The 26,534-nt window shown below is 35.2% G+C and overlaps 1 protein-coding gene across 6 annotated transcripts in view; it reads right to left on the bottom strand.

The window, feature by feature from the left end:
- The window catches only part of DIAPH2 (diaphanous related formin 2), a 968,119-nt gene that overhangs the window by 639,580 nt on the left and 302,005 nt on the right, over positions 1–26,534 (bottom strand). For all 6 annotated transcript variants that reach the window (XM_040266684.1, XM_040266683.1, XM_040266685.1 and 3 more), the window contains 7 exons: positions 23,139–23,257; positions 20,368–20,484; positions 18,122–18,240; positions 14,726–14,790; positions 11,303–11,407; positions 5,396–5,698; positions 2,098–2,212 (listed from right to left, as the gene is read on the bottom strand). In XM_040266684.1, coding sequence (XP_040122618.1) covers positions 2,098–2,212; positions 5,396–5,698; positions 11,303–11,407; positions 14,726–14,790; positions 18,122–18,240; positions 20,368–20,484; positions 23,139–23,257 — 943 coding nt within the window. The remainder of the gene's footprint in view (positions 1–2,097; positions 2,213–5,395; positions 5,699–11,302; positions 11,408–14,725; positions 14,791–18,121; positions 18,241–20,367; positions 20,485–23,138; positions 23,258–26,534) is intronic.

Genomic DNA, 26,534 nt, shown 5'->3' with positions numbered 1-26,534 from the left:
CACAACTGAAATACAAGTATGTGACTCCATTTCCCCTGAGCTTTCCCCACTATACCACAATACCTTGAGAGACTCTCTAATGGATTTTATATTAACCTCCATGTATCAAACTTCACTGTGTTCATTTGTAAAACAGAGTTCGGTTTAGTCATTTCTAAGGTCCAGATGGACTCTAAAATTTTATGAAACATATAATTCTTATGGGACTCAATATAAATACATCAAAGAGTAAAAAAATAAATGCTCAATACAAAATGTGCAAAGAAGTAGAGGAAGACGTTAACAGAAAAAGGTTAAAATTGCCTTTGAAGAGAAGAAAAGCTGCTACACTTTTAATTTCAGGGGCAAAAATTGCAACTTGGATGATTTGCCATTTACCTCTGAGATGAGCAAAGGTTGTAGGGAAACAGGTACTCATATATTTTAGATGTAACACTATAAATGAATACAAACTCTTTGGAAGGAAATTTGGTAATATTTACCAAAATTTCATTTCATCAAAGAATTTCACTTCTAAAATGTATCCTACAAGCAAGTGCTATGTGCACTAAGATATATATGTACATACATGTTCACTGCAGAATTGCTTGAAATGGCAAAAGACTGGAACTAATCTCAATATCCATTAATAGGCAATCGGTTACATAAATTCAGACGGGGACTATATGACAGCATTCTACATATTGCGTAAAAGAACACAGTAGATAAACATAAACTACTATGGGAAAATATTCAAATATATAAAGTGAAAACAGAAAGAAGTAAAAAATAAAAAGTGATAAAAACACATATGCTTCTATAGGCATAGACTATTTCTAGGAGGCAATGTGAGAAATCAGTAAGAGTGGTTTTCTCTGGGGAAGAAACTGTAAGTCTGGGATTGAAGGGATATGTTTACCATGCATATTTTTATTATTATTACTAATACCTTGATGTAAGTATGTTTTAGTTTTTCAACTGAAAAAAAACAGATTATAATACATAGTAACCTCTGGAGTCCTTGAAGAATCTTTTAAATGTGAAGTTTACAAGAGCAAATGAGGGGGAAAAAAGGTTTAGCAGGAATTTTTTAAATGTCAAAATTCTTCAGAATACTTTAGTTTGCCCCAGATTTCTGTGTATGTGTGAGCTACAATCTATGAAGAACAACAGATACAGCACAAGCGCCTCCATTGCATAAGCTAAGCTAGAAGGGCTGAACAGGAATAATTTTCACCTCCCCCTCTCTCTGAATCTTCCAAAATTCACATTCTCACATTCTAGGGCATGTTGTGACAAATCAGATAAATGAATGGTAAAGGTGCTAGTTCCAAGGGCATGGGCATGTGGAATATATCAATTTCTTAGTTGTAAACACTCACTCAGGCTGAAAAAAACTCCTACGCTTAAGTAAGCTATCAGTTCTGCAACAATTAGTAAAATAGCAATGTTAAAATCGCAAAAGTTCACAAATCACAATGATTTATTATGAGATTGAGAAGTTACCTACATAGTACCAAAATTAGGTGTGACATTCATAGAGGTTAAGGATCTAATCATAAAAAAGGTGCTCAATTATCAATCAGTAAAATATATTTATTAGTTACCAGATTTTGATATTATTCCAGAAAAATCTGCATATGGAAAAAAGTATAAAATTTCCTCAGAAATCAAATGGATTACTACAAATGTAAGACTGTACAAGCACTATGAAACCAATCTTACTCCAATTTCATGAAAACTTCTGAATCCTTACTATTCTGTTACATTATTTTCCCTTACACAGTTTATCAACAAATTCATCACCTTTACTTCTCGGTAAAGATAATAACTTTATAACAGAGGAGTATAAACAGCAAAAAAAATTAAAACATTTTATTTTAAATCATAAAAATAAAACCCATATTTCCAGTTGAATAATAATACTTATGCAAAATAAAATTTAAAGGGAAAAAACCTATCATTTTTTAGTTGCTGGGTAAAATACAGTTAATAGATCAATCTAATATATTTGACCCTACCCCCAAACTATATACCTACACATTACCGGAAGTTTTTAGCAAAGCACCGAATGCAACATATCAGAATAAGAACTTTATATGAAAAAATAAAACATACCTTTCATCTGGGTAGCAAAATTCAGTGCCAATTTTGCAAAGAGATCTGGATTTTCAAACTTCTCCTCTTTAACTTTCAACCAGAAACAATTCTCAGACAATTCTTTGGGTTCAATCTGAAACAAAAATAACAAAGAGAGGTTTCTAAATTATTACTGTGCATTTATTTTTTTCAAAGAATTCACTTTTACCAAAGTTGAATGAATTACCTTTATTCATCAACCTACTAAATCAATTTTAGGATTTAGCAAAACAACACTTTCTAAGTAAACATTCATTAGGAAAGTCACCGACTCCTTCTGGTGTACAAAAAAGTACACAACAGCAATAGGCCATGTAGCAAATTACATTTTAAAAAATCTACTTGAAGGAATCTTAAAAAATAATTGAGTAAATCCCTCCCCTCAACTTACATATCTTCTTCTTGCTCCTGGATTTTTAAAAATGAGGAAACTGAAATTGAGAAGAATAACTCTCCCATGGTTACTGACTAGGTTGCAGACAATAACCATAACAGCTGACAATTACATACCCCCTATGTGTCAAGCACTCTTTTTTTTTTTTTTTTTTAAATTTATTTATTTATTTTTAATTTTTACTTTACAATTCTGTATTGGTTTTGGCATAGATTGACATGAATCCACCACAGGTGTACATGCATTCCCAAACGTGAACCCCGCTCCCGCCCCCCTCCCCACAACATCTCTCTGGGTCATCCCCGCGCGTCAGCCCCAAGCGTGTCATATCCTGCATCAGACATAGACTGGTATTTCGATTCTTACATGTTATTATACATGTTTCAATGCCATTCTCCCAAATCATCACACCCTCTCCCTCTCCCTCTGAGTCCAAAAGTCCGCTATACACATCTGTGTCTCTTTTGCTGTCCTGCATACAGGGTCATCATTGCCATCTTCCTAAATTCCATATATATGTGTTAGTATACTGTATTGGTGTTTTTCTTTCTGGCTCACTTCACTCTGTATAATCGGCTCCAGTTTCATCCATCTCATCAGAACTGATTCAAATGTATTCTTTTTAATGGCTGAGTAATACTCCATTGTGTATATGTACCCCAGCTTTCTTATCCATTCATCTACTGATGGACATCTAGGTTGTTTCCATGTCCTGGCTATTATAAACAGTGCTGCGATGAACATTGGGGTACATGTGTTTCTTTCAATTCTGGTTTCCTCTGTGTGTATGCCCAACAGTGGGATTGCTGGGTCATAAGGCATTTCTATTTGCAATTTTTTAAGGAATCTCCACACTGTTCTCCATAGTGGCTGTACTAGTTTGCACTCCCACCAACAGTGTAGGAGGGTTCCCTTCTCTCCACACCCTCTCCAGCATTTATTGCTTGCAGATTTTTGGATCGCAGACATTCTGACTGGTGTGAAGTGGTACCTCATTGTGGTTTTGATTTGCATTTCTCTTATAATGAGTGATGTTGAGCATCTTTTCATGTGTTTGTTAGCCATCCGTATGTCTTCTTTGGAGAAATGTCTATTTAGTTCTTTGGCCCATTTTTTTATTGGGTCGTTTATTTTTCCGGAATTGAGCTGCAGGAGTTGCTTGTATATTTTTGAGATTAGTTGTTTGTCAGTTGCTTCATTTGCTATTATTTTCTCCCATTCGGAAGGCTGTCTTTTCACTTTGCTTATGTTTTCCTTTGTTGTGCAGAAGCTTTTAATTTTAATTAGATCCCATTTGTTTATTTTTGCTTTTATTTCCAGAATTCTGGGAGGTGGATCATAGAGGATCCTGCTGTGGTTTATGTCAGAGAGTGTTTTGCCTATGTTCTCCTCTAAGAGTTTTATAGTTTCTGGTCTTACATTTAGATCTTTAATCCATTTTGAGTTTATCTTTGTGTGCGGTGTTAGAAAGTGATCTAGCTTCATTCTTTTACAAGTGGTTGACCAGTTTTCCCAGCACCACTTGTTAAAGAGATTGTCTTTACTCCATTGTATATTCTTGCCTCCTTTGTCAAAGATAAGGTGTCCATATGTATGTGGATTTATCTCTGGGCTTTCTATTTTGTTCCATTGATCTATATGTCTGTCTTTGTTCAAGCACTCTTTTAAGTGATTTCACATATTAATTCATCTCATCTAATTCTCACAATAATCCTCTGAAGCAGGAAATGTTTTTATCTTCATGTTGAAAATGAGGAAACTGAGCCCTGGGATGTTTGAGGAGCTGCCCAAGCTGGTAAATGGCGAAGATGAGATTTAAACTCAGGCAGCTTAGCTTTGCAGAATTGTGCTCTTAGCCACTGAACTGAAATCCAATATTAGAACTGTGCATCTTCCACTACATATCATGTTTTCTGAGACTGTAAGTGCCATTACTGCTTGCCATTACTGTATGCTTAACTGCTAAATAAGCATATCATGACATCTACACACAGATAACTGGGCCAGCAACTGCTGGATCCTATAGTTTGGTTGATCATGTGTAATAAAAAATAGTTACATTGCAAAAACATTTAGATCTCATTTACTCTTCTGAGCAAAGCACAAATATATGCTTAACTGTAAAACTGATTTAACCATTATTCTGATCAAACCAATTTAATACATGGATACTGTCAGATATCACTGATATCTTCTTGGAATAGGCATTTCCACGGATGATGGTCTACGCAATTGTATTTTCATTACATTTAGTTCCTACTGAATGGGGACTGTGTCAATCTTGATAATAAGTTTTTCATAAGACATGTTATTTAATAATAATAAAGTAAAATAACATGCAATAAATCTTTCACACATCATATAAAAAACAATTACTTTAATGTCTACACTGAATACTATCAGTGATTTCATACTATCTGAAAATTTAAAACTAAAAAAAAATTTCTAAGAACAAAAATAACTAAGATAAAAGAGCTCATTAATAAAAAAAGGTTATATTTAAGAATGTTATAGCAATTAAAGTTAACAATGGTAAAAGAATCAAAATTATTTTTCATATACCATTTTCACTTTGATTCACCTTTCGCCTTCTATGTTAATTTCAAGTTACCTGTGGCGTTTCCAATTCTCTAGTTATGAAAGATGCACATAAGATGGTGAACTCACAAGCAAAAGAAAGAATCAATGATCATGTTCTCAAATGTTACATGGAGTAATTCTGTAACCCCCGTGGACTGTAGCCTGCCAGGCTCCTCTGTCGATGGGACAGACGTGACTTAGCAACTACACAACAACCACAACAACATATAGCAATACTGTCGTTCACACATTAATGAGCAATGAGGTCTAGACAAAGCCAAAAAACTATAATCATAGCATTACCTTTGACCAGTTGATCCTCTTCATGGACACCTCAGGTGTATATACTTTTTTCTGCTTCATTCCATATGGCAGATCAAGGGGTCTTCCCAGAGGTGGAGGAACTCCTCCGAGGGGAGGTGGTGGAGGAGGGCCCCCAAACAGTGGCGGTGGTGGTGGTATTCCAGGCATCCCAGGTAAAGGAGGTGGAGGAGGGGGACCTACTCCAGGCAGAGGTGGTGGAGGTGGAGGTGGGGGTGGGGGTGGCCCAGCACCTGGCAACGGAGGTGGTGGAGGAGGGCCTGGAATCCCTGATGAACTAGGGCCCTGGAATATACAAGAAACCCATGTTTATTTACATGTTCACAGTACAGCAGAGTAACAAAGAAAACTATCTGTAGACATTCGTGGTCGGGTTATTTAAGATTCATTTAATTTTGACAACATCTAAGGGCTTAAGAGTGGGCTTCCCTGGTGGCTCAGATGGCAAAGAATACGCCTGCCAAAGCAGGTGACCTGGGTTCTATCCCTGGATCGAGAAGATCCCCTGGAGGAGGAAATGGCAACCCACTCCAATATTCTTGCCTGGACAATCTCACTGGACAGAGGAGCCTGGTGGGCTACATACAGTCCAGAGTTGCCTCGAGTCAGACAAGACGGAGCAACTAACACACAAGGGCTTAAGAGTACATGAAAAAGACGCACAGATTTTTGATAAGCATTAGAAACCCTGGAGAATGACTAACTCTGTTAATATACTAAGGCTAGGAAAGGTGGCATACTCAAAGATTTTGTGAAATACTGCTTCAAAATAATTAAAACTTACCTTTTATTATACATTTTTGAAAAGGAGAAGTACTGTGTATGGTTTGAGCCTGCTGGTCTAACTGGTATGAACTGTCACTATTGTTTAGTCACTCAATCATGTCCAATTCATTGCAACTCCATGGACTATTGCCTACCAGGCTCCTCTTCCCATGGGATTTCCCAGGAAAGAATACTGGAATGGGCTGCCATTTCCTTATCTGGGGTATCTTCCCAATCCAAGGATCGAACCCTCATCTCCTGTATTGGCAGACAGTTTCTTTACCACTGAGGCACCAGAGAAGTTACATTGGTATGAATATAAGATGATTACTACAAAATAATAGATTTGATTCCTTTGGGTCCAATTAGCTTTACACGAAGTATCTGTCTCATAGCACTAGTAACTTAGCTGTCTTCTAATAACAAGAATTAACAGAAAGTAACTTCCATTTATTGATTTAGAAAAGGCAGAGGAACCAGAGATCAAATTGCCAACATCTGATGGATCATCAAAAAAGGAAGAGAGTTCCAGAAAAACACCTACTACTGCTTTATTGACTATGCCAAAGCCTTGGACTGTGTGAATTACAACAAACTATGGATAATTCTTATAGATGGGAATACCAGACCTGACCTGCCTCCTGAGAAATCTGTATGCAGGTCAAGAAGCAACAGTTAGAACTGGACATGGAACAACAGATTGGTTCCAAACAGGAAAAGGAGTACATCAAGGCTGTATATTGTCACAGTGCTTATTCAACTTATATGCAGAGTACATCATGTGAAATGCCAAGCTGGATGAAGCACAAGCTAGAATGAAGATTGCCACGAGAAATATCAATAACCCCAGATATGCAGATGACACCACCCTTATGGCTGAAAGCGAAGAAGAACTAAAGAGCCTCTTTATGAAAGTGAAAAGGAGAGAGAAAAAGCTGTCTTAAAACTCAACATTCAGAAAACTAAGATTATGGCATCTGGTCCCGTCACTTCATGTCAAAAAGATGAGGAAACGATGGAAACAGTGAGAGACTATTTTTTTGGGCTCCAAATCACTGCAGATGTTGACTGCAGCCATAAAATTAAAAGACGCTTGCTCCTTGGAAGAAAAGCTATGACCAACCTAGACAGCATATTAAAAAGCAGAGACATTACATTGCCAACAAAAGTCTATCTAGTCAAAGCTATGGTTTTTCCAGTAGTCGTTTATGGGATGTGAGAGTTGGACCATAAAGAAAGCTGAGCACCAAAGAATTGATGTTTTTGAACTGTAGTGTTGAGAAGACTCTTGAGAGCCCCTGGGACTGCAAAGAGATCCAATGAGTCCATCCTAAAGGAAATCAGTCCTGAATATTCATTGGAAGGACTGAGGCTGAAGCTGAAACTCCAATACTCCATTTCATGCGAAGAACTTACTCACTGGAAAAGACCCTGATGCTGGGAAAGATTTTAGGTAGGAGGAGAAAGGGACGACAGAGAATGAGATGGTTGGATGGCATCACTGACTCGATGGACATGAGTTTGAGTAAGCTCCGGGAGTTGGTCATGGACAGGGAATCCTGGCGTGCTGCGGTCCATGGGGTCACAAACAGTTGAACATGACTGAGTAACTGAACTGAACTCCCATTTGCATATTAAATCCAGGTTTATCCATGTTTTTACATCTATTATTTCTTTTCATCATTATAATAACCCTACAATGTAGGTTGGACATTTTTATCTCACTAACCATTAACTCACTTGTTATACATGAGCAAACTGTGACTGCAAACAGGTTCAATGCCTAATCAAAGGTTGCACGGCCTGAAATGTGATTAAGATTTACATGTGGTTTTTCTCATATCTAATGCAGTCCTCTTTCCACTACAACAGACTAGCTCTTCATGAATGAGTGTCAGTTGTCTTGAGGGGAATTAATAGATTGCAGTATGAGGAGATTACAACTCGTTCCTCCCACCAGAAAGGAACTTCAAGCTCATTCTCTAATAATGATGCATGACAGCTGATGAAGATCATCCCATTACACACTATCCACTTTTTTGATAATTAATCTGGACCTGTTTCTTTAAACCATTACTGATCACAATGGTTCACCTTTCAAAATGAATGTAACAGTGAATTTGATAATTGTAAACTTTCCTAAGAAACTCCTCCAAAAGAATACACATCTTCTGCAATCGAGATATGACATTACATTAACTGAATGAAAAGTTTAAAATTATTAAGATTTGTTGGTATAGTATTATTCTTACTTGGGGAGAAGCTCCTCTAATCATTCCTAATATGAATTTCCACCATGGACTACTTAACTGAGCTAACCAAACTTAGAAATACCTTTATATAATGAATAATTTTAAAGACTGGCCCATCTGCAAGATTATTAAAAATGAACAATCACAGGTAGACAAAAATGTTTCTCCTAATATTTAATGCACATCATCCAAATATTTTATTCAGATATATGGTTTTGTGTGTACATTCAGACATACAACTAAAGTGTTCATATACTTAAATGACAATCCTCTCCTGGAATGCAATCCCTTCCTGACATTAAGAAAAGGGATAGGAATAAAATATGTAAAATTCTTTCAACTTTATTTTTAATGTGGCAAAACTATAGAACAGTCTGACTTTCCAATCTTGATTGAGATATCAAAGAAATTCTGGGAGAAGTTAATATAATCTTTCTGAAAAGTTCAGTAAATTAGAAATGTACCTTACAAGTTTTGTGTATAAATGAATTTGTTGAATAATTTGAATATTAATGTGTATCCTATTTTTGGTATTAATAGACAGCAAAATGAAAGTAATACCTTTATGTAAACATCAAGTTTTATCTCTATGAGATCGTTATGATATGAAACTTGTGTTATTACAAAAATGCCATTACTTTAAAATAGCTTTTTTTTTACTCAAGTTAAATGTATATTTAACAAATTTAATTAAGAAAATATCCAATGCTTCTACAAAATACCATCCAGCCTTTAAAACTCAAATCACATGAGCCCTTTGCTTCCCTCCTATGAACAGAACAACTAAATGAGACCACAATAGAGAATGAACCACTGAAGAAACAAACATTTACTATTTGATACAATGTAAGGTGCACAAGGTTTCTAATAATAAATAAGCAAGTACACGACTAAATGCTAAGGCCCTGTGCTAGGTGTAGTCGGGACTTTGATAATAACAGAAAGTAAAGACACTGTCCTCAAGGTGCTTATGCTGATTTGAGTGTTCTACAAAACTCTAAAAGTGAAAGTGTTAGTCGCTCACTTGTGCCTGACTTTTTGAGATCCAATGGACTGTAGCCTACCAGACTCCTTTGTCCAAGGAATTCTCCAGAAAAGAATACTGTAATGGGTAGCAATTCCCTTCTCCAGGGGATCTTACCAACGCAGTGATCAAACCCAAGTCTCCTGCATTGCAGGCAGATTCTTTACCATCTGAGTCAACAGGGAATACCAAAAGTGAAGTTCAAAGAAATTCCCGGACAGAGTTTTAGGTGATGCTTTTCAAAGGCTGTCACACTGAGCTGTTCTCAAATGGCGATGTTTCACTGACAAGAAGCAAGGGAGGGCATTTCTGAGAGTGAATAACTGAAGGCAGCATTTCTCAACTAAGTTCCATGAACACTATTTTGCAGGAGATGTTAATAGGTGTTCTAAAATAAAGGGTTCCTTGGCTAAAAGAATTTGGGAAACTGTAGGAAAAAGAGACAGACTTCTTCAACGTAAGCCATCTCAGACCCTTAAGTATGCTAATTCAGTCTCCAAGAAGAACATTTCAAGTGTACCAAATTTACTGGACTATGGAATGCTTTCCTCCTGAAAAACCTATTAGCATTTCTGTAACTAATGCTGGGAAATACTGGCAGAAGGAAATGTGTGGAGAGGGTAAATTCTAAATATGAAGGGAGGAGAAGAGGTGACTTAGCTGCAAGAAATGATGAGGTTAACGGAACAAAGATGAGGCTGCAAAGGGGAGATAACAGGGAGTCAAGGCTAGAAGCGCTTCCAGTTTCTAGTAAGGAGATGTTTTTCTTTAATCCTGAATGCACCAGGCAACCATTGAGCATGTGAAAGCCTGGAGTGACAATAATTAGGGAAGTGTTTTAAGAAGATTAAAGACCATAGGCAGGGCAGAAAGTTAGGAAATACTGTAATATTCCAGGAAGGACAGAATGAAAGAGGAGCCCTCAGGAGTTCTGGGTTTTGATGCAAAGGAAAAAAAAAAGAGAAAGAACTGACATAAAACCGTGACCAGCTTAATTTGTCTGGAGGCAAATCAAAGGCCAAGACAACTCTGGTTTCACAATCAAAAAAACTGGTGGTAAATTTTAAATAAATAAGAATGGAGACCAAGCCGGTTTGAGGAAAGAGAAGTGAAGTGAAATCTGTTAGTCGTGTCTGACTCTTTGAGACCCCATGGATGGGACCACAAATAATGGGATGGATTTCAGCATGCAACAGGACCTACCTATGGGTAATGTGGAGTGCACTGGTGACTTCTGAAGTCAGTTTTAAATAGACTAACAGAAATAGAGCTAGTCAATCAACAAACACCAACTATGCTTAAAACTAATTTTATATTTCTTGATATTCATTTAAAAACTATGTTGTGCTGAAATTACTTGATCAGCTCTATAATTTAGACACCATAGTTAAGATTTTAAGTGTATATGGGGGCTTTTCTCATAGGGAATACAGGGGGAAATATAAACTTTATAGATTTTGAAATTATGGTAGTCAAGATTTAAAGAGATCTCAAAAAGCTTTGGGCATAATTAAAATTAATGAACATTTCCACATTCCTTTTGAAAGAAAATAGTAAGCATTCAACTTTTCAAATTATTATGAAAATTTCATCTCAAAAAGAGTCTTGCTTGTGTAATATATTCTGTTAAAAATATTCAGGGCAACTTATGCAACGAATGCCTTATTTTTATCCAAACATTGAAATGATTTATTGTCCTAGAAAATAAAATCTGTAGTTATTTCAATTAAAATGGGAAACTGCCAAAAAGTCTGCTTCTGGTTACATTTTTCCTCCCATCGAACAAGATAATTTTCTACCATCGAACTCACTGTGACATGACACAAAGTCTGTATCTTGTCTCATTACCTGGGTTCGAAGTTGCTGGATTTCTTTTTCAAGTTCTTTGATTTTTTCTTCTCTTTTTTGAAGCTCAGCTTGAGCTTCCTGTCGAGCCGTGAATTCTTCATCGAACTGCAATGATCATCAACATAAATGTACACTTAGCAATGCAGTTTTGAGAAAACTTTCAACAACATTATGTATTAAATAAGTGGAGTAGCATTTGCTTCTTAAATTTCCTAGGTCACTCGGAGAATCAGAGCTCTTGATTATTTTTATGGCAATTAAGCACCTCTGTGGGGATAGGGTGCTAGTAGAGGGGAAATATGACCCCAACACAAGGTAAATAAACCCATTTTAACTTCTGAAAAAAATATATAAAACAAAACTTTAAATGCTGGACTAAGAAGGCTCTCTTCATATATAGCAGACTTTTTTGTTGTTTTGTTACTGAATGTTAAGTTTTAGAATTGTGTTTTTTTGTTGTTGTTCCATCCCATACTTTTAAGTGTATTTAATTCGAAAATGAAACCTAAAAATTAGGCATCAAGCAGTCCAACTCCTTAAAAATATATTTAATCCTGAAAAGAGATAGCACTTCTAGAATGCTCACATGCATGTATATTAATACAAAATAGGCTATTTGCATTACAGTCTTAATTGTAGTAAAATAAATTCAAAATGTGATTCTCCACAAAATCTGACAGTAGAACGATCTATGCCATAACAGCACTGTCATGCAGACGGTTAGCCAAAACACTTGCGTAGAATGTTACAATAGGGCAAATGAGAGGTTCAGTTACAGAGGGGTCAACCAAAGGGACCATCAGATGGTGACTATCTGCTTACTGCAGGCTGCGCAGCCCTTAACTCAGTCAGATCTCTGACCCTAATAAGCCTACGTACTATAAGTGAATACCACTCACATCCAGCTTTCGAACGTTTGCCTTTTATTGCATTGTCTCCATCACTTCAAGTCATTTAGAAGTCGATACATTACTCTAGTATGTTATTGATGTTTTTGAAAGTGATCTATCTTACTACTGAGAACTGTCTTTAGAGTTTGTGGCACAATTAAAAAAGCGTGCCCACTATTAATAAATATTCCTCCTCATAGTAGATTTGACCTTTGGAAATTATAAAATGCTATTCAGATCCAGTCTGAAGAAAGAGCAAATTGGATAATAGTATTTGGGTCAAACCTACCTAACTACTTACTTCTTTTATTCATCTCTATTTGAATCCCAGGAAAATGTCCCACAGAGGTTGGTCCGAATGATTTCTCATCTCTTTACATTTCAAACCTATCCCAGATCCTTCAGTGTCAGCAAATGACCTTATTTCCTAGGTCACTGAGAAGGTGGAGCTTTTTCAACTTCATTAGTCTCCCTGTTAAGACTGATCTGAATCTATACTACCAGACTCCTTGCCAGAGTTATCTGTGTGCTTCTCAACCATGCTGTCCGCACAAGCACACTGTATATAATTTTGCTCTACAAATGGTTTATTAGTACACTTAAGGAGAGGCACACAATGTTTCTGCTTATAAGTTAAAATGATCTTTATCTGTAAACCCATTGAGTAGGAATAGGAGAAGCCTGAGTTATGTGAGCTGGAAGACTTCTTGCTGCTGCTGCTGTTGCTAAGTTGCTTCAGTCGTGTCCGACTCTGTGCAACCCTATAGACGGCAGCCCACCAGGTTCCCCCATCCCTGGGATTCTCCAGGCAAGAACACTGGAGTGGGTTGCCATTTCCTTCTCCAATGCATGCATGGAAGTGAAAAGTGAAAGTGAAGTCGCTCAGTCATGTCCGACTCTTAGCGACTCCATGGACTGCAGCCTACCAGGCTCTTCCGTCCATGGGATTTTCCAGGCAAGAATCCTGGAGTGGGTTGCCATTGCCTTCTCCGTGGAAGACTTCTTATGAGTCCACTAACCTTATTTGCTCCTTTTAATGATGAAGCAAATAAGATCCAAGGATAGTAAATGGCTTACTTAAAGTCACAGCTAATTAGCGAAAATGCTGAAATCAGATCTTATAACTACTGCTTCTAATTCTAGCTGTCCCCCCCCCCTTTTTAAATATTTTGTATTGCCTCTTCAAATCACTCTGAGTAAGAGAAGGCATGCAGACAAGAACTGGAAAACCATACAAGTTTTCATTTCAAATTTTGGTGAGGAGAATGAAGCATCAAATATTGAAATGTCTTTATTATTTCAGGACTCCTTTTCCAATAATAGATGCTTACAGAAATTTTTACCAGATAGATCATCACAACTTGCTCCTGTCTTGTGGTGTCTAATCACAGTGCCAGAGATAAATTAAAGAGCTCCTAAGATTTTCAAAGGGAATTTTAAATGTGTAACTTAAAACAAGAACATTAAGGAATATAAAGGTATACTAATCAATAAGTGTGCATTTTCTTTCACTAATATAAATGACAGCTTCACACAAACATTTTATGCCCAGTTTATGGGCAACATTTTATGCCCACACTCTTAAAATCCATTCTAGTAACTAAAAAAGCAAAGTCATTTCCTCAGATGCCCTGAAGTAATTTCAGTAATACTCTATAGTTTCTAGAGTAATAGCAAAAGCAATTATCTAATCTCCAAGGTAAGTCATAACTTTGAAGAGACAGCAATAGGTAAGCACTTTATCTTGCCGTGATAAGGCTCAAAACTGGAGAACTTTTAGACTTGGGCTTCAATCCTTTTCCTGCCATCAGGAGGAGAGAAATACTGTATTAATGCTTTGTAGGGTCTAGAACCATAAAATGCAACTTTTGGTAGGGCCTTATAAAACTGTAGCTAAGTTTTCAGGAAACAAGGGATATCTAACATCTCAATTAAATTCAGATATTCATAATGCTGACATTCACCTAAGGCATTACACCAAGAGGAACCTCAAATTCCACCAAGCCTACATACATGAAGTAGCAGCAGCATTTCAAAAATGATAATTATGAAATTCATAGATAAGTCTAAGCAGAAAGAGACAGAGAGAAAGAAAATACCACATCACTGCGTTGCTACCAATCGCACTGACTTAAAGGGCATGACAGATAAGATCAGCTAAACGCCTTGCAGGACTTCAAGGAACTATTGTCAAGTGAGACCCGCAGGAAAGCAATGGGAAAATGTGTCTTTGGTTGACTATTTCTAACTATATGCTTCCAGCAACCTGATTTTACTGCATTTATCTCTTTACTAGGATATGATTAATGTTTTTCTTCCGTACTGGATTAAAGGTGATGAGCAGGGAATGGTAGCAACCTTATCTTATCAGGAAAGAAATCAACATTCTGTGGTTGTGTGTGACTTTAAAAACATGAAGGACCATGTAACTGAAATAACATGTATAAGGCCTCGCATAAGGAAACAAGGTAGAATACGTATTGTGATTAACTTATACATTTAATAATTAAGGCCAATATTTTATAAGCCTTACCTTCTTCGAAAATTCTGCTGCTTTTTGTTCACTTTCTTCAACTTTTGCCTTATTCACACAAGAATCTATTAAGATTGACCAAAAATGATTAGAAATTATTTAACTGGACCACTAGGCAGATGACAGCTGCCAGCCTATAATTCTACTACAGAGACTAACATTATTATGTCAACTGATGTTAGAGGGCAACTGACTTATACTACACATAAAACATAAACTATCAGATGTTCTTTCTTTTGTATACTACCTGAACTCAATGATAGTATTGTTGAGGCACAAAACCAAGCATCCAAGAATATATAAGACACAATCATCATCATTTTAAATGTATTCCATTATTTACCAACTTTATCTATCACAGAACTCATTAAAAATATTTTGTAGCTTACTGTGGGTAGAGAAGTGCCAAAGAACTATGGTTAAGATTATTAAGGCTCAAAATGACTCAAAATAAGACTAGAAGGGGAGGTACAACGTACAAAGATTTCACTTGAACAACTTTGAATCAGGGGCAGAATATATTATGTAAATAAGAAAACAAACATCAAACTTCTCAGGTCTAATCAAACACTCCAGAATGTAAGTAACTGAAGAATCTGCTTCGGGAAGCATTGTCACTATTATATCTACAGTCTATTATATATACCAATACCCAACCCTGTTATACCTATTTATTTACCTAAAAGAAATGAAAGCATATGTCTATACCCAGACTTGTATGTGACTGTTCATAGCAACTTTATTTATAATAGCCAAAACCTACAAAGAAAGCAAATGTCCACTAACAATAAACGTATAAACAGATTGTGGTATATCCATATACTGAAATAGCATTCAGTTATAAAATCAGATGATACATGGAATACCACAACACAAATGAATCTCAAAATAATTATGCTGAATGAAAAAAAGCCAAAACAGACAGTACATGCTATATGCTTCCTTTTACATAAAATTTTACAAAGTGAAACTACTCTATACTGAAAGAAGGCAGATCAGTGATTATCTCAAGATGCGGGAGGCATGGGAAGAAAGACTACAAATGGGAACACAGATATTCTAGGGGGTGACAGAGGTGCTTATAATCTTAACTGTGATGATTTTAAATGTACACACAAGCATCACAATTGATCAAATTTTACACTTTAAATATAAGCGTTTTTCATATGTGAAGAATACCATTAATAAAGTTTTTTCTTCTTTGTGAATAAACAATGTGTGGCTGGAGCAAGGCAACCAAAGAACAAACTGGGAAATGGTTAGATCAAAGAGGGGTCAGATCTGTGTTGTGCCGGCAATGATTGGTAATGAGTTTGATTAAAATTTCAATGGGAAGACATTAGAGAAATTTAGGCCAGGATATGATCTGATTTATAAAAAAAAATATTAGACTTACAGACCTGTGAAATCAGAAGAGACTCTATCCTCCTCAAGTTCAGGTGAGCTTAGAATAGAGATCCATAGATTTCCTAGAAGTTCCTGAAGCACCTGTTAATTTGTGTGTGTGTGTGTGTGTGTGTGTGTTCTAATGAAAGTTTCACAGCCTTTCTTAGCTACTCAAGACCTCTGAGCATAAAATATTAAGAGCTACACATATACTTGAGTTATCTGAATTTAGAGCTGAGGTAACTGAAGCCTAGAGAAGTTGTATGAGGTCATAATAGGTTTTTAATACTGACTATGTTCTCTCAACTTATCCCTTCATGTTTTCTCACCTCAGTGCTCTTGATAAAGGGGACACATTCCTAAGTACCTGGCACACAGTATACAAAACAAAGATCTATTTTGGCTAACAAAATCAACATTTAGTGTGTATGTGCCAACTATGGTCCGCAATAGATGAGCCAATTTAAACTTTTGGAAATAGTCCCTTATAACTCTCTCAACAAATATGAAATAACCCACTGAGTTTATTAAGCTCAGGGAAAAGATGCAGTGATGCCAGCATTCACATTAATTGTAGGCGCAAGGTACGCTGGCACAAGCTTTCTGAAAAGCATTTAGCCTTTCAAAGTTCATACCCTCACTTAGAGGAATCAATCCTAAGGAAATATTGAGAAGAAGCCAAGTATTTATATTAAGAATGTTCACAGCCAATTCATTTATAACTGTAAATACCTGAAAACAGTCTGTATAAATAATAAGGACTGGTCAAGACAATTATGATATTCTACTAAATGGAATATTATATAGGCATACAAAGTCAGATTTTGAAAGGTTAATACTGAAACATTCTAATAATATAATGCTCCATGAAAAATGATCATATAGAAGAGAAATGGATGGAGGGAGAAAGAGCAAGAGCTAGACAGAGATGGAGATGAAGATGCAGATAAGATGTACTGAGCTGAAAGGTAATGCTGAAATGTACTGAGCTTGAAAAGTATGATTGGTGGTTTATTTTATCAATTACATAAGTCTCTAGACTGCCTCTAATAAGTGAGCATGAGTTTGACAATCAAGATAAGAATTATACATGATAAATAATAAGGAGTTCATCTAAATACTACTCTGGGTCTTCCTGTGCTATGAAGAATAGCATACAATTAGCATTCAACAGCTGTTGTTTTCTATCTTTAAAGACAAATGAGTTCATGCTTGAATCTTAGCAATAGTGATTTTGATTAGGTATAAATAAAACAGCTTAACTATAAAGTCATATGGTAGAGTATATTTCATAAAAGAGGCTGCCCATTGTCCTTCAGTGATTATTCCAGAAAGGATAGCTGATTACCATCTCGGATGAGATAAGATCATTTCCTCAGCAATCCAAGTAGATGAACATGATCATCTAAAATTCTTTCCCAGATCTAAGGTCTATGAAAATATAAACTGATCTACTTTCATAGAATTAAAATGGATACATGTATACATATGGCTGAGTCTCTTTGCTATTCGCCTGAAACTATCACAACATTGTTAATTGGCTATATCCCAATACAAAATAAAAAGTGTTTTTTTTTTTTTAAGAAAAAAAGGTTTTAAGTTACTAAATTAGCCTGTATTTCTTTTTCTAGGACCTGAACACTAACATGGCATTATTAATTGGACCCTACTGTATACATGATTTACACAGAGCCACAAAGGTGTCAGCATAAACTTAATGGATTTGAGTCATGTTTCTAAAAAGCAAGGCACTGATCCCTAACATAATGTCTGTTGGTGCAGCACTGATTTTAAACTCAATTCAAGAGTGTTGAAACTTAACAAACAGATTAGGATTTCCAATCACACAGACAGAACTCTCATGATCATCCTAATTAATAGTTAGAGCAAATGAGTACCCACGGATACAATGACCTACCATATTACAAGAGGAAGTTTAGTGAGAGAGGTGCACTTGAAAAGTGTCTATTATAACCACAATCAAAAGACATTGAGGATTATGTTACATACCTATCAGATGAGCCAAATCAATGTCTAATCTTTGTCTATACTTGAAATCTGGATCCATTCCACTGCAGTGCAGCACTATTTGTGAAACGCACTCCTCAATTATTTTGTAATACTGCGGCCTGCAAAAGAGAGGAAGTGTTCTTGAATACCTTTTCTACCCAGACAAATCTATTTTAAGAAATGATTCTGCATGATAAAGAAAACTAAGTGATTTTCTAGAAGGTTAAAAACTCTTTCTAGCCATTACTCTCTCTCAGGAAAACATGCCTAAGCTTAAAGGTAGGCTGGACATTACAATGCAAAACCCACTGTGATATAATCAACTGTTAATACCTTGACTTAATACTCTAGCTTGCAGGGATTCATGCTTGTGTTCAAAAATACTTATTAACCTTATCTACTTACTTAAGCTATTATTCCTAAAGTTAATCAAAACAAATGACTTTTTAGTCCTACATCTACCAGAAAAGAAATGGTCCCAGGCCTCTCCAAGGTCTCAGTTTCAATAAGGGATGAGTATCTTGGCAAATGATGTCTTGTATTTACTGCCACATTGTTACTCAAGATAGCTATAAGAGCTTTTACAAAACTAGACTGGGCCCCTTATGTTACAGACTATACCAAAGATCTATTTAGACACATATTTTAAAAGATTTATTTTATAGAAGCATACACACTAAATATGCATGGCTATAGCTTCAATTTGTTCAAAGTGTCAAAGGTTCTAAAACATTTCCTAATTCTGTAATCTATCAAGGTAATTATGGCCTTAAAAATGACCATTTACATACTTCAAAAAATTTTTAAAAATACATTTTGCATTAAAATTTGGGGAAATTTTAGCATTTATCAGCAGCTAATAAATTCAGAGAAAAATCAGAAGGAAATACCACTATGGCCAAATTGGAACATAAACATCCTTAACATTAGTGTGCTGATAACTAGTCCAACTACTAAAAGTTTGCAAACAAATCCAAACATATTCTAATTGCACTTTTATGTCTTTGTCATGGGGTTGGTCTCAAGGATAAGAATAAACAGTAATATATATTACACATCTGAGGCTTTTTCAAGTCATCAAAAGAACTATGGTAAATAATATCAGACTGTAATCAATCAGGTCAAAGACTCTCTTGATAAACAAGGAAAACACAATCATTCTAAGTCAAAGTATCCATCAGTAGAATAAAAGTACTAGTGACTCATCTTCCTCACATGGATGTTCTCAGGATGAAAAAAATATCATATTAGAACAATTTCTCATTCATTCAAAGTTATTGAGAAATGGACACAAATTATTTCCCCAGGTAACTGTGTAGCCATGGGCACTGTATCCCTTTACTTACCACCACTTATTTGAGAGAACAACAATCATTTTATGTTGAATTGTTATCTTTCCTGCTTAAAAAAAGACTAGCATATACTATTTTAAACATTTTCTAGTCTCTGTAACATCATGAGGCCCATCAGTTACTGCACTGGTCTGAACTATAACAGAACTCTAATCGTACTCTATGGGCTTTAGATCTGCCATTTGGGTTGACTGTACCTGACCCCACGGTATGTTGCCTTGCCCTTTAATGAAGCAAGGCTTGAGAAATCAGAGCGATCAAGTTTGCTGGAATTTCACACATATGAGAGTATAAAGAACAACTATGAGTTTCTTGAACAGTTAAATGTAAGATCATGAGATCATGGTCACCAGCTTACGGATGATTTCAGTCACTCAGAAATCTTTCTCTGGTTTTCAGATATGTTCCCAGAACTGGACTCTGAAATTTATGACTTCATATGGATTACTATTATATTCATTTATTTAGAAGAATTACATTATTGGTATAAAGTTAAAATATTAATATTAATATTTTCTTATATAAGTTCATATCTATTACTAGATAAATACTATACAAGAGGAATGACAATACTCTTAATTTTCAAATGTACAAGAACTTAAAAATTCTACCATAGACTCTGAAGGTTACTCTGTGCTACAAAAAATTTCTTTACAGGGTCAGTAAAATCTGTTGGGTTTATTGCTCCTTAAATGGCATACATCATTTTTATAAGCAGATTCTTCTGGCCCAATGAAAAATTAATATCTTTTTAAAAAATGTTATCTAAAGTCATCAAATTCTTATACTCTACGTATGTATATGCATATACTGTCTAGTTCTTATGACATTGCTAATTTTCCTTTAATATCTAATTCAAATTACACAAATCGTACTTTAAGAACAGCCTCTTACCTGATATAATAGTCATTTCTGATGAGCAAAAAATGTTGTAGAATGGATAATAAATAATTTTCAGCAGCAGTGTCCTTCAACATATTATACAGAAGATGGTATACTTCATTCATATCAGTGGAAAGTGAGTAAAGGAATAAAATGATTGCTGATTCACTTTCATTCATAACAAAAGCAGCTTCATTTTTTAAAACATTAAAGATCATTTTGTTACCATTACTGTTTCTAAACTTTAAAATCTATGATCCAGGATTTAAACATTTGAATAAAGAAATTTAATCTATGGATCACTTTAACTTTTTAACCAGAAAAACAGACTTAAACAAGACTTAAACATTTAGCCATTAAAGACTTAAATGATCAGTTATTCATTCCATTTTAATTACAGCTTACAGTTGGTACCACTGGAATAGCACATGCCATTAATGAAAATGATTTTTTCCTACCTTCCTATCTTTATGATGGAGCACCTATATTATTCATACAAGCCACTACTCCTCCTTTTTCACTGCCACACAAGATAGTAACGCAAAGGAGCACTGTGTGGACTGCTAAAAGTTCATAAAAATCAGTTTTATACAGATGAACCATTAGATATGAAATCATTACAATTTGCATACATTTATATTTCATTTTTGATAAAAGAAGGAGGTTAAAGACAAAGATGACACCACCCTTATAATGGCAGAAAATGAAGAGGAACTAAAAAGCCTCTTGATGAAAGTGAAAGAGGAGAGTGAAAAAGTTGGCTTAAAGCTCAACATTCAGAAAATGAAAATCATGGCATCCGGTCCCATCACTTCATGGGAAATAGATGGGGAAACAGTGGAAACAGTATAAGACTTTATTTTGGGGGGCTCCAAAGTCACTGCAGATGGTGACTGCAGCCATGAAATTAAAAGACGCTTACTCCTTGGAAGGAAAGTTATGACCAACCTAGACAGCATATTCAAAAGCAGAGACGTTACTTTGCCGACTAAGGTCCGTCTAGCCAAGGCTATTGTTTTTCCAGTGGTCATGTATGGATGTGAGAGTTGGACTGTGAAGAAAGCTGAGCGCCCAAGAATTGATGCTTTTGAACTGTGGTGTTGGAGAAGACTCCTGAGAGTCCCTTGGACTGCAGGGAGATCCAACCAGTCCATTCTAAAGGAGATCAGCCCTGGGTTTTCTTTGGAAGGATTGATGCTAAATCTGAAACTCCAGTACTTTGGACACCTCATGTGAAGAGTTGACTCATGGGAAAAGACTCCAATGCTGGGAGGGATTGGGGGCAGGAGGAAAAGGGGACGACAGAGGATGATTGCTGGATGGCATCACGGACTCGATGGACGTGAGTCTGAGTGAACTCCGGGAGTTGGTGATGGACAGGGAGGCCTGGCGTGCTGTGATTCATGGGGTCGCAAAGAGTCAGACACGACTGAGTGGCTGAACTGAACTGAACTTAAAGACAAAGAAATGTGAGCCTTTTTTCTTACGATGTAAAGAGTGGTAGAAGTTTAAATGCTTTTATTAAACTAGAAAACGGATTTCAAATATGGATTCACTTTTATAAGAAAAGCAAGGACCTAGAAAATCGATGTAAAATAAAATAGAAGAGGAGATGTAATCCAGTATCTTAAAAATAACCTGAACCGTCAACGTTTTCTCTGAAGTAGAATTAAGTATATGATGGATTACTTCTTACACCTCATGTAAGAGTCTTGTGCTAAAGTCTCATAAGGTCCTTTCAATGGCTATGGAATAGATCCAAAAACAGATTTATGGTGAAGAAAAATTTATACAAAGCAAGATATTTATTGATATAAAACACAGTTAGTATTACAGAAACTGCTGTAAACTAGAGTCACTGATAAAGGATAAGAAATTACTGGAAATTATCTCTGGTAATAACAAAATTGTTATTCACTGCACTTATCCAGTACTCAAGTGTAAGACACTTTGATAGGAATGTTGGAGGAAAAAGTTGAAATACTTCTGCCCTCCATTTCATAGGGGCATAGAAGTGTACCTAAATAAGACAGATACAGGCAAAGTAGTACAGGGCGAAGAAGATGACTGAAGAAGCCATTATCGAGAGAAAGTGCAGCTCAGAGGGCCTTTTGGTTCTGCTGTATTTCCCCATTTCCCCAGAACCCATAGGTAAGAAATTGAGTGTATGTCAAACAAATGACCAGCAATGCTATGACCATCATCTTTTATATCTAAAATCATTTTGAATAAAAATGTTGCCACAGAAAGGTCATATGCTTGTTGCATTTGACTCAAATGTTTCCACTATACCAGTTTTGTTCTAGTCAGACCCTATCACATTTAAACTGTTTTTCCCCACTAAGGAACCAAAATATTTAGAATGAGAAAAAAGACATTTATTTGAACTGAATGATATCTCTAAATCACTGGAATACCATTTAATAAACTGAAAATGTATATTACCTATAGTCACATATGAACTCACTGAACTTTTCCCCAAAAATCCTTATCCGCAAGGAATATTACCTTAGGCTCTTGTCTATTCAAGACCATTCAACAGAGAATACCTATAATTCTGCAAGCCACTGTGTGTATTTCAGTATACTCTGTGTAAATCATCAGGAGAGTCTGACAATTCAATGAAAATCTCAAGAACAGCATCATAGTGAGGTTCTAATATAAATAAATGTATATAAATTGGGCTGGCAGACAAGAATTCTAATAATGGTTCACAAAATAACCCACAAATCCCTTTTTCACAGTACATGCAAAATGATTTTTCTGGTTTGTCAAAAGGATATTCCATTTCTGCGCGAATGTCATTGAGACGGTGTGATAATTCAGTTAGGTCGTCCTCTTTGTTCTCATCAAATACTTTCAACTGAATATCAAGCTCATCATTCTCTTTTTCTTTCAAATCCTAATATATAAACAGAAAACTTAACAGCTGAATAACAGTTTGACAACACCATACTTTGGAAATAAAGCCCTGATACTATTATTTATTTGCATATGCAGAAGCAATTTCAAATATTGACCCAGGCACTTGGTTTCCTGTAAGAAAGTAAATGTACTCTGTTTTTCTATTTTAAAATGTAAAAAAACCCTCATTGCATTTATTGAATTTTCTTTTCATATCCCAGATTTTGACAATTCACATTAAAAAATTAACGATCACTTTTACAATGGAAAAAACTAATTGGTAACAACCCAAATTAAATGCTGTCGTTTTGACTAAACACACTAATCAAAGATTGCAAAAGAACTCATGCAGCTAGAACAATCACATATGCCTCTGGCCAAAAATGCAAACATAGATCAATTGTATTAATGAAGAACAAATGCAAGGATATATTCAAGCACAACAGTTCCAAGTATGACGTGAAAAGTTGTATAAACAAATTTTTTTTAATGATATTTTGTGATTTTAAAGCAAAAAGGCATCAGGATTTTTTAATCAAGATGCACAACTAGCCTCCTCCCCCACCTATTATTTTTGCTTAGCTGAATCACAAAATACCAACTTGGGCATCAACGATTTGTTTTTGTAATACATTATAAGCACATGTGTTACAAACCCCTGATAATTTTCAAAATCATAGTATAAACAAAATCTTTGGAAGCATGCCATGCTAGAGATTGTTGGGCTTAATATATATCACCTGGAATATCTTTTAATATGTATCCTTTAAGTTGCTGCTTTCAAAACCCAAATTGATAATCACAACTGTGGATACTCAAGGGTGTTACAGAGAGACTAGGATGTTCAGAGCTGAGCTTGAACTCTAAAAGGAAATGCAAGCACGTGTACTTCAAATTCGGTTGATAAAACAAACTCAGATGCATTTTGTTGTTGTTGTTTTTTTTCACTAAGGACAATTATAAATGAAGATGTAATGGCTATTACTGAAACCAAACACAAACTTATACAATTTCTAGGTGATTTCTTCCTAACATTCACATACGTAAGAATTTACTGAAAATTTACCTACAAAGCATATGAAAGTATTAATATGTTTTAATATAAAATACATAAAATACATGCATTTAAGTTTAGTTTCCTCTTTAGTAATAATTTGTTTTAGGTCTAATTTTTCACTTTGAAGGGGAATGAAGAAATTTATTGGAATGTAAAGTTACCTAACATTGATGAGTTACATTATCAAGTGATTTCTGAACTCAATTCAGAAAAGAGCAGAAGCCAGACACATCCAATGAAGAAAAAAACATTTTTATAATACAGAATTTTTCCTTATTCTTATGTTATAATATATTCTTTCTTAGATGTTCACTATCAAAATTTAACACATTCAAATATGTTTGAATAGAAAAAACAAGTTATATACTGTCATTTAATAAGCCTCAGAAATTTACAAAAACATGGAATCAACCTGTATGATCTAAATACTTTCAGTAAAAATAACTGGTTAAATGTTTATTTCCATTTTTAATTAGGATAATACATTATTTATATAGTATATATAATATGTGAATATATATAGCACAATATAAAATATATATACATAAATATCTCATAAATAGTTTGTTAACAATGTACCAGTAAAACACATATGCATATCTACATATACACACATATATAAAAATCTTCCTTTCAAATGTCAAATCTTGAAAGGTATATTCAAAAATTCTTGATTAAATATTTATTTAATGAATTAATAAATTTTTTATACAGCACAAATGTGACAGATACCTCATTGGAATACTGGAAATGCATCACTGAAGTTTTATATTTTAAATGAAGAATGACATAAAATTACTGAATTACACTGTTAATTATGTGAAATACTGTAAATATGTTTCAGATTTGCTGTACAGATACAGAACATTATCAGCAGTTCTCTAAAATAGATATCTACATCTCTATAATATGGTGTACTTCAAAGGAAATCAAAGTCCATTACCAGTATATGACTGATTACCAGTCAAGCAATCAAAATTGAGTCTTCAAAGGAATAAGAAAGGGTTTGTTGGTCTTCTAAAAGAGGTTAAGAATGCCGGCTGCCTACAAACACAATTTCTTACTGTCTTGTTCCTTCACATACCTGATTTATCTAGTATTTTTTTAATTCATTTAACTAAATAAAACGCTAGATGGAGAAAACTTCACAAGAAATCAATGTAAGTTAACTACAGAGCAAATACTATTTTAAAAATCACTACGTAGTGTTTAACAACTCATTTATCCCAAATTACTAAAATTTATGAAAAGTGAATTTTCCATGTAAGTGAAATATAAATTCTTTAAACACCATAATGTATCTATAGAGACAGGGCAAATTTCGAAAATAAATTTCTAACACAATGTAATTAAAATAATTATCATTGTCTTGATTCTAATGACTATATGAAACAACATACTATTCTACTACAATGATGGTCTCTGGGATTATTGAAATATTAAGAACTGTTTTTTTCCCTAGCATTTAATGATTTCAGATAGGTATAACTTTTGACCCATGTGCCAGCAATTTATATTAGCCCTAGTCACATCTAATTTGCTACTTTGAAGATGATATATTCTAGAAAATTAGAAAGTTCTTCCTGTTACACAGTATAAAATAAGAGTAAACAGGATAAAAATAAGAACATTAAAGGCTCATCTTTGAATATATTATTAGGTTTCCATGCATGTGTAAAAGCTGTTTAAGGTTATTATAAATTCTACTGGTTGAAATGTAAATATTTAGTACATTAGATAGATAATAGTTGACATGCTAGGGACATCTAGTGTAAATTAAAGCATGCCCATTCTGAGTTTTCCTCCAAATTTTGATAATGAAACTACAAGGACAACATAAAAATGGGTCTATCTGCCTAGATTCTGATTCTCATATTGTGTATCAGCAATAACTGGGAAGGATTTTTTTTCCAAACAAACATCACTGCCCCACCTCTAATAAGATTGTGATAGGCTCTTTAGGGGGACAATCGGCCTGCAATGCAGGAGGCCCTGGTTCGATTCCTGGGTCAGGAAGATCCCCTGAAGAAGGGATAGGCTCCCCACTCCAGTATTCTTGGGCTTCCCTGGTAACTCAGATGGTAAAGAATCTGCCTGCAATGCAGGAGATCTAGGTTCAATCACTGGATTGGGAAGATCCCCTGGATGAGGGCATGGCCACTCACTCCAGTATTCTTGCCTGGAGTATTCCCATGGACAGAGGAGCCTGGCAGGCTAC

This window comes from Oryx dammah, unplaced genomic scaffold, assembly GCF_014754425.2.
Source record: "Oryx dammah isolate SB20612 unplaced genomic scaffold, SCBI_Odam_1.1 HiC_scaffold_23, whole genome shotgun sequence".
NCBI classification, from domain to species: Eukaryota; Metazoa; Chordata; class Mammalia; order Artiodactyla; family Bovidae; genus Oryx; species Oryx dammah.
This window is presented reverse-complemented; position numbering and strand designations above follow the sequence as displayed.